Source organism: Olea europaea, chromosome 2 (assembly GCF_002742605.1).
Source record: "Olea europaea var. sylvestris chromosome 2, O_europaea_v1, whole genome shotgun sequence".
Lineage (NCBI taxonomy): Eukaryota > Viridiplantae > Streptophyta > Magnoliopsida > Lamiales > Oleaceae > Olea > Olea europaea.
In genome coordinates this window covers 24,180,250-24,190,085 of record NC_036238.1, presented here as the reverse complement: position 1 = coordinate 24,190,085, position 9,836 = coordinate 24,180,250, and the positions used below count along the sequence as shown (strand labels likewise).

Below are 9,836 nucleotides of genomic sequence, written 5' to 3'. Positions count from 1 at the left end.
TTTACTTACAAAATCAAACTACATTATTAGTGGTTTTAATGTCTTGTCCAATATTATAATTCTTTAAAACTTACAAAATTCTATGACTTGTCAAGAGGTTTTATCAAATATAGCCCAAGTTTGACAAAAAATTATGAGATTGTATATTCGTCAAAATTTCATTTTTATTCACATGATTTATTGAACCAATAATTCGTATCTATTTTTTGAATCACATTTCATGAGATTCAACGACTTAAAATCTCCAAAAATTTTGTCAAATAGGAACACCACGCTAATTATTATTGTTATAAGAACGATCAATTAATTCGATTACGAAAATTGGAAGCCGGTCCCATGTAGAGAATTAAAACTCGTCAAAATAACTTTAGAATTGACGGGTAATGAATTGCTATATTGACACTATAATCCACTTATTAATAACAATAAATGTCTCTGATTTTTTTGTTTATTGTTGAACTTATTTTCTCACATTTTACTTTCAATATATATATGATGAGGGTAATTATTTTATTTTATTTTTTTGGAAAAAAATTGCCCTTATATAAATAATCCAAACCCGAACTATTTCTTCTTACAACCTCAATAAAAGTCAACTTCGAATCTCTCTGCTGTCCAATTTTTCGACTTATCCAATGGCTTTGACCCGCGAGCAATACCTGTACATGGCTAAGCTAGCCGAGCAAGCCGAGCGCTACGAGGAGATGGTCAAGTTCATGGACAAGCTGGTGGTCACCTCCGCCGAAGGTCCCGAGCTCACAGTGGAGGAGCGCAACCTCCTCTCTGTGGCGTACAAGAACGTCATCGGCTCGCTCCGTGCCGCCTGGCGCATAGTCTCGTCGATTGAGCAGAAAGAGGAAAGCCACAAGAACGACGACGACGTGCCACTCGTTAAGGATTACAGATCTAAGGTCGAGAGCGAGCTGTCTGAAATATGCGCCGGAATTTTGAAAAATCTGAATGATTTTTTGATTCCCTCGGCTTCTTCGAGTGATTCCAAGGTTTTTTACCTTAAAATGAAGGGAGATTATCACAGGTACTCAGCGGAGTTTAAGGTTGGGGATGAGCGTAAGCAGGCTGCTGAGGATACTATGGTCGCTTACAAAGCCGCTCAGGTATCTCTCTCTTTATATATTTATATACCGTATAAGGACTTAAGTTTCTCCAAATCTTGCTATCGTATTAGAGCCATTAAGCTCGAACAAATAATTTGATCCTACTAAGACTCAAACGAGCACATAGATTCTAAGATTGATGTGTTCAAATGAGCCCAATTGTTAATGCACTCGAATATTTATTTGTGTTCATTGCTTAATCTGTTTTGAGACAAATTGAAGACTTGTTATATTTCTAATTTTCATGCCTTGTGGTGGTATTTTTGATAGAAATAAAACGATGTAAGGATTATTTTGGGATTGAGGGTTGAGATATTGGGGCATAATTTGGTGAGATTGTCGGACTTGAAGATTATGTGTTAGGTTGGAGATTTATTTTGGATATAAAATGGTGGAAATGAATCACCTTGTATAGAAGCTCGAGTTAAGTTGCTATTTAAATGGTTAGAGAGATTCATATATTTAACAATTCTGCTACACAACTCGGGATTAAATCCCAGGTTTGGCTCTACCACCTCGGCCCTCGATCTTGCATCACATGGGGCCCACCACGATCAAAGACCTCGGCCCCTGGACCTCTCGAACAATTACCTTTGATACCATGAAATATAGAATATATTTGGGTTCAGTAACTAATTTTTGGTACGCGTCTTTTCTTTTCTCTCTTTGGAAGGACTTCTGCAAGGTTTACGAGCAAAAACTTAAAGTTCTTAACACATTGTCGTTTAGTGGTAAAATGCTTATAGATAATTGGAAAAGCTGCGCAGGTTCATGTCTAGACGTTTTACTTGGAAAATTAACTTAAGAATTGTGATTGACAATCTTTCTTGGGTGTTGATTTCTTAACAGGATATTGCAGTTGCTGATCTTTCTCCTACGCATCCTATACGATTGGGATTGGCGTTGAACTTCTCTGTTTTCTACTTTGAAATTCTAAATGCATCAGAGAAGGCTTGCAACATGGCTAAACAGGTTAGTCGACCTCACATATGACTGAGTGGAATAATTTTATCCTTTTCCTTTTCGAATGGTTGACACATTGGAGCAATCTGTGTTTTCCCGTTTTGTTCCCTTTTTCAGTTTTGTAGATAATTAGTTCGGTTTTCAAAGACTAAAAAGAAAAGGTCGTAACTGCAGGGATCTGGCCATCTGGATTTAACATGACACCCAATATGACCTTGGAAATTATAGATAACTTAAATGATTTTAGAAAAAAATACCTCGTAAAAGTAACCAACATGCAGTAACCACACCGGTTTTTTAATATTTCCACACAAGTAATCATTGTGGAAATGGAAATCTTTCCATGAAGGACCTGTTAAAATGTGAACTATTTATGTGGGTAGTTTTGACTGTCTTTATATATTAGAACTTTCGATGACTAACATATCATTCATGGAAACTTGCCATGAGTCTCGATACTGCACCGGTTACGAGCCGACATGGGAAGGCTTCCATGACCATTTATAGCTGTCTCCAAAACCCAAAATCCATGAAGTGATTCAACTTAATTAAGGTTTACGAAAATATATTCAAGAAATTTTAAAGTAAGTTGTGTCATAATTTATTAACCAAATGTTGGGAATCTACTTAAACATGCATAGCGGAAATAAAATAATTTTCGATTCCCACCAGAATTTATTTTTGTATTTAGATAGAAACTGTGATAGAAAGTGGTACCTTTTACGAGATCTGCAAACTCCTTTGCTATTCTTTCGTTCCAACGATTTTGATTTGTCACCCATAGCTGTCCAATTGTTCAGTTTTCAACTATGATCCACATAGAGAACAATATTGTAGTATTAGAGTTTTTCTTGTGCTAGCAAGAATAATAGAAAAATCTCTACAATTTTGAAAGCCCTAGTCATATTTATATAAGCCCAAATGGGTTTAGCCTGGCCCGATCCAGTATTTAATTAACCCCTTTAATTAAATTCGGTCCTTGAACTAATTAATCCAATTAATTAATTCGGGCATATAAATATGCAACCCAATTAATTAATTTACCTAACGATTGTTAAATTAATTAATAGATAAATTACAATCTTCTAATTCTCTTTTTGTGTGTGACCCATCAGGTTTCTGATCACGATGCCTAACGACGTAAAATATTATTTTGATCTAATCAAAATTGATAAATTAAAACACCCTTTTAATTTATCACCAATTCACATTTGTCATTCTAGATTGACATCTAGCAATATGTTAGGGCAATACATGTGACGAAAAATGTCTCGTAGTATGACAAAATCAAATTTGTTCGTTTATCGTGAAATTATAATTCTTTCGTCAATATGATCCGATCAATAACGAAATATGGAATTGTGTCAATCCCGATTATCGATCATATATTTCACTACACTATTAAGTCAATATAAGTTGAAAACTCCTTTTCGACTTATTTCGACTTATACACCTTGGCCAAGGATTTTGTTATCGACTTAATTAAATGAAATGCAGATCATAATCTCTTACTATCTAAGAGTGACGAATCATCTATTGGTCATTCACAACTTTCATATGATTCTTGACATACCCGAACGATGCCATATTAGCGGCTCTTAGCAGAGCAACATCCATCACCGTCAAAGCATGACTGTCCTCATATAAAGTATTATGACGAGCTCAAGTCAAAGGATCAATTTCACTACTAAACGTTAGAGATTAACCACTGACACTCAAATAGTTATCTATGTGAAATCTTTCGACGGGTCTCTAATATTTTGTTTTATAACAAAAAATCCACGTGTTCATTTAAGTCTCACTACACTTTAATTTGTGAGATTAGCTACTTACTTCATAAGTAAGAAATGTCACACGTGATGGTCTATCTGTAATAACGATATATGTATCTCGTTATTACATACGATCGCGGACAATTTAAGATTCAATCATATATAATTTGTATCTCACAATCACAACTTCTTGTAATTAACAAATTACGAAAATTTGAATTTACGGACTCTATTATTTAATTTAATTGTTTATTAATTAAATAATAGATCTATCAATAAACTGCATTAATTATATATTAAGAGTACTTATGTCTAAGGTTGATTGGACTTAGGGCATAACCAAATAAGAAAAACAGGATGATGTTAATATATATAGTGAATAGAATTTAGAGAATGGATTCAATTTATTAACTTCCATATTATTACCTATTCGACGGATATTGACTAGCATGAGCAATGCATAATGTATTTACTGATGAACTAATTGATCTGAAAGCGGAAGCTATTAGATAAGATCGTGTGTATATGATTTAAATTCTCTCTTCAACATGAGCCCTCACATGTAGGAGGAATTTATTTTTTTCCCACGAAACGTGACACATGGATAATTTATCTAAATAGGCACTGGTGAGACTTCAAATTAGGACCTTCGTATAATTTGGTACCATGTTGAACTAATGAATCCGAAAGCTTAAGTTCTTAGATAAGATTTCATGTATATCATTCAAATATTCTCTTTAAGATTAACTACCCCTAAAACCCCTCATTATACAGCATAAAGATGTTTGCATTTATTTCTAAACGATACTTATTGATGGTGCCAACATAAAGCTCGGCCGATGTTTTAAACTTGATTTTATACACGTAGGCTTTTGAGGAAGCTATTTCTGAGCTGGACACTTTGGGGGAGGAGTCGTACAAGGACAGCACTCTTATCATGCAACTTCTAAGGGACAATCTCACTCTTTGGACCTCAGATATGCAGGTAAAGTTCCTAGAAACTTCATGTAAATCCAAATTTTTTCTTATGAATATTCATTTAATTTCGGACAATATTTATTTGATACATAACTGCAATGAAATCCCTAAACCTTGTTCTCAATAAATTTGGGTTCGAGTACTTTACGAGGATTCATACTATAAGATATTACAAAGTTTTACATTGTTTGTCGACTAATGCAACTCTGATCTTTTGTCCTGACACGAGACTGTATATGTAAAAAACGAAGATAGTCGTAGTTAAATGTATGTATTCAATTCTAGCAAGTACTATTTTGATCAGTTTTCCTTGTAATCTGATACTGGGTTTTTGGAAAAATTATTTATATAGAACCTGGAATTGAAATGAATTTAACTACATTGATGCAGGATCCAGCAGACGATGCTTGAGGTGATGGCTAAATCTACTCCTGAATTAAGGAGGTGGGCTTTTAATCTCACAATTTGTCTTGGGATTTACGTATATACAGCTAGTCATGGTTTTTTTATTTGTTGTTTTAATAATACGAAGTTTTATTTAAATTTTATGAATTTCTTTGACGATTTGCATGCTCCAAATGCTTCTTGGAATGTAGAAAATTTGTTTGAACGAATACGAGGTATTCACATACATAGTTCCAAGAGAATGAAACAAATCCAATGGAAAGATGTTTGGTCGAATGATTGTGCTTAAAGTCGTATGTTAATTGCTTTTTTGAGCAACATGTCTCTCTATTCATTCATTTGTACTTTTAAATTTCCTATTTTATCATATGGTCATGCCTATTATTTGGAAACATAATCTTTACAGGTGGCCGCACCTGATTGGCCATTTTTCTTTTTTTTCTTTTTTCTTTTTTATGTTAAAGTGTCAATGGAAAAATGACAATTGTGCATCTGTAAAGATTTGTGAAAGAAATTTTGTACGTGTAGCACAATTCTGACTATATGATCACTTTTTGGTTTTATAATTTCAGCCATAAATTATTAAGAGAATATCATAGGCGTATCATAATGTTTGAAAACTCTCATTCACCTCCTCTAATTTTAGTTTTAAGTACTATATTTACCTCATTATCACTTTTCGAGTCACTAAAATGATTTCGTTGCAAAGAAAAGATCATTTTTTTCCCTTTTACAATTAGTGATAATTTAATTGGTTTCCTTTAATAATAAATTAATAATTGTAGACATTGTGCATATGCAATTTTGAATATGCAAACTTGTGAAAATTTTAACTCAATATTTTTCGAAGAATTTGGTAATATATGATTTAAAGCTTTTTCTAAATAAATTATATATGCTAAGTGTAGTTTCTATACTTATTTGAGATTCTAAATGTTGATATTTTTTTATTCTTTGGACAGATTAGTACATAATTTGTTATTTGTCTTGTGGTAATCGTATGTTTATTATATCTTAGAAAAGAATAGGAAATAAAAGTGGAATTATCAATTGTCACAATTGAATGAATTAAGTTAATTGTCGCTGGTTCAGAATTAGAACTAAGAATTGATGAGTAAAGTTGAAAATTCAGTACATGCACCCAGATTTGACTTTTAAACCTATTATTATTAATTTCACAAGTTTTTGTTATAAAACATAGTTAGTTACCAACCAAGAATCTTTTGTTATAGTCTGGAATTTAAATATATTAAATAAACTAGAATTGAAATTTATTCTCTATGGGACGATAACTTTCTCATCACGATTATTACTTGTACAACAAACCTGTATGGCTGTGGGATTTGGACGAAGAAGTTTTTGGCGTATTGTAGGATAATAATGGTGTTAATTTTAGTTATTGGGTATTATAGATTCGTTTTCATTTTGACTCTTGTTATTTTTAGGCTAATTACTATATTGCTTAATTCTTTTGCATCTTGACCATTTTCAGATGAATTTGGTATATGCAAAATCATGACGAACTCGATCTAATTCCAATAGATCACGAAATCAAAAGGACATCCAGAAAATCATAGAAGAGTGCAACATCAAACAAGGAGAATGACCGATAATTAGAATCAACCGCAGAATCAAAGTCAGGTTTCGGAGCAACTACCGCAGCCAAATCAACAGAGAGCTATTGAGAATGAAGCTCCTATTTTAGTTGGGGATTAATGTAAATCCAATTCCTGTATCAGTACAACCTGTCATAGTATATCCTTCTTTCGGACAATTTAATTTCCACTTCAAATCGGATGTCATCAATCAATTTCAGATGTCATAAATCAATTTCAAAATCACTAAGACATTAGGTTTTTTGGGAAAGTCACAAAGAACCTTCATAAACATATTTCGGCTTTTCTCATGTTATGTGAAATGATCAGCCACAAAGGGATATCAGCAAGACTCATTTCGAATGCAGTTATTCCCTTGTACCTTGAAGGATGTCGCAAGAGAATGGTTCCTTTGTTTAACTTCAGGGAGCATACAATCATGGAATGATATGATTTAAAAATTCACCATTAAATTCTTCCCATATTCTATAGTTCACCAAATCAAGAATGAAGTTCACACTTTCAAATAGAAAGATTTTGAGTGTCATCCTGAGGCATAGAAGAGGTTCAAGAATTTATTTAAGAAATGCCCTAGCCTTGATATTCCTAAACAGGCTCAACAATATCTCTTCTACTAGGGTCTACAGCAAGAGTTTAGGAATATGATAAATGCTTCAACGGGAGGATCAATGATGAAACTTAACATCGATGAGGCCTATGATTTGTGTGAAAAAATGGTTGAAAATCAGTTGATGTGGCCAACCGATAGGAAATCCCTAAGGAAAGCAATAGAGTTATACAACGTAGATGCACTGACAGCATTGGCTGCGCAAATGAAAGTTCTTACAATGAAAATGGACAATTTATCTAAGTTAATTAACATGGTACTCCAATTGCTACCTGATTGCGAAGGTTGTGGAGTGGATCATGCTACTATACGCTGCCCTTCTGCTTATATACATGTCAATCAGCCTGAGGAGGCGAGCTATTCGCAGAACTTCTAGAAATGGCAAAACAACCCATACTCCAACATATATCATTCGGATAAGAGAAACCATCCAAACTTTTCATGGTCTAACAATCGAGGACAAGGACATGTATGAAACAATCAGAATAAATCACCAGGGTTCCAACAATATCAACAACTACAAATAAGAAAGTCACCGTTTGAAGATTTGCTAGTTCAATATATTACAAAGACTGAAACCAATTTTTAGAATTGACATGCTTCTATTAAGAATTTAGAACATCGGGTAGGATAGATAGCAGCTCAAATAGCTCATAGACCACAGGGTACATTGCCTAACGACACATGGAAAAACTCACGCAATCAAGTACTAGTAGTTGAGGGGGTGAATTCTAAATCTAAAGAGTCACCATCATTCATCCTGGCCACTCAGGTTCAGGCCATCACCACTAGAGTGTGGTTCAGCTACTGGATATTATTACAAGGAGAAACAAAACTGAAGATACTCGGGTATCTATGAAGGGCAAGGAACAAGTGGAATATTCTGAAGAATTAACAGAGAATGATCAGCACTTGCCGAAAGATAGTCCATATGTTGAGGTAGAAGTTCCAGTCAAATCACTTGCACACCCAGTCCTATTTCCTCAAAGGTTGAAATATACCAAACTGGAGAAGCAGTTCCCAAAATTCTTGGAAGTCCTTGGAACTCTGCATGTCAACATCACTTTCATTGGCGCAATACTTCAAATTCTAAACTACTTCAAGTTCTTGAAGGAGATGTTGAATAAGAAGAAGAAGTTGCTTGAGCATGAAACAAAAAAATTTATCTGAAAAATGTAACGGGATTATTCAGTGCAGGATCCCTTCTAAACTTAAAGATGTAGAGAGTTCCACTCTACCTTACTCCATGGAAAATTCATAAGGTATTAATTGTTTAATTGATTTAATAGCAAGTATTAACTTAATTCCCTTGCCTCTTTACAGGAAATTAGGATTGGGAGATTCCAAGACTGTTTCTATCATCCTTCAACTAGCGGATAGATCGCTGAAATACCCTTACAAAATAGTTGAAAACATGCTTATCAAGGTGTGGGAGTTTATTTTTGTAGCTACTTCACCATCCTTGATATACAAGACGCATATCAGATGCCAATAATCCTAAAAAGACCATTTTTGTCTACAAGTCTAGCTTTGCTGGATTTTGATCTAATGAGATAGTCCTGATTGTAGAGAATAAGCAATAAAGCTTCATAATGGAAAACCAATCAAGTAATTCTCACCCAGATAAATGTGGAATTGTTGGTAGGGACAATGATGGAGACTTGATTTTGTGGAGGATGAAAGATGAAAGAAGGAAGTGCAATCAATACATATAATGCAGAGCTGAAAATTCCCTTTTCAAGCCACTATGAAGAGCCTAAAAGTAATAGGAGTCGAGCCAAGGACTTTAAACAGCGCTTGCTGGGAAATAACCCAACACTTCTATTCCTTTTATTTATTCTGCTTTTTGGATTTAGAAATGTTTAAGGTAATTTAGATTAGTTTTCATTCAATTTTAAAAACTCATCATCCACACCCCGTTTTCCTTATGTCCCGTATATATTAGTTGGTTTATTAGCTATTTTAGCTAGTGTGTTCTAGGTATTTGATTTTTAATGTTTTATTTAACTACATTGTGCAGGAACATGAAATTACGAAAATTTAAACCTACATTGACCAAGGAGACAACGGGGCCAATAGGCAAACCTAGCTAATTATTTTCACGCCATATAATGAGAGCATTTTCTTCCTTTTCTTCTCCACCCCGTTATATACGGATTTAGAATTTACGACATTGAGGACAATATCTAATTTAAGTTTGGGTCTTTTTATTTTGTGTGTTTTTGTATATATTTTATTTCTTTAGATATTACAAAAAAAATTCAAAAATATTTTCTTTTTGTTTGCTTGTGTGAGTTAGTTAGCTTGACTGACAGTGAGAAATATATTGAATTATGAATTGATCCATAACTGTTGAATAAATTGCATGCTTAAGTTAATT

At 33.7% G+C, this 9,836-nt stretch overlaps 1 protein-coding gene across 2 annotated transcripts; it reads left to right on the top strand.

The window, feature by feature from the left end:
* Positions 1–564: 564 nt before the first annotated feature.
* LOC111367509 (14-3-3 protein 1-like) lies at positions 565–7,027 on the top strand. Of its 2 annotated transcripts, XM_022988438.1 has the most exons (5): positions 565–1,115; positions 1,965–2,087; positions 4,719–4,835; positions 5,219–5,272; positions 6,726–7,027. In XM_022988438.1, the coding sequence occupies exons 1-4, from the start codon at positions 636–638 to the stop codon at positions 5,237–5,239; spliced, it is 741 nt and encodes a 246-aa protein (XP_022844206.1). In that variant the 5' UTR covers positions 565–635; the 3' UTR covers positions 5,240–5,272; positions 6,726–7,027. The 2 variants fall into 2 exon arrangements, with proteins under 2 accessions (XP_022844206.1, XP_022844196.1); XM_022988428.1 differs by lacking the exon at positions 6,726–7,027 and having other exon boundaries at positions 566–1,115; positions 5,219–5,509.
* The last annotated feature ends 2,809 nt before the right edge of the window (positions 7,028–9,836 follow it).

Bases quoted from the DNA above. Each gene is read 5' to 3' on its own strand.
- LOC111367509 (XM_022988438.1), top strand. From the start codon at position 636: ATGGCTTTGACCCGCGAGCAATACCTGTACATGGCTAAGCTAGCCGAG. The intron at 2,088-4,718 runs GTTAGTCGACCT...TTATACACGTAG, and splicing joins CTTGCAACATGGCTAAACAG to GCTTTTGAGGAAGCTATTTC. The intron at 4,836-5,218 runs GTAAAGTTCCTA...ACATTGATGCAG, and splicing joins TTTGGACCTCAGATATGCAG to GATCCAGCAGACGATGCTTG.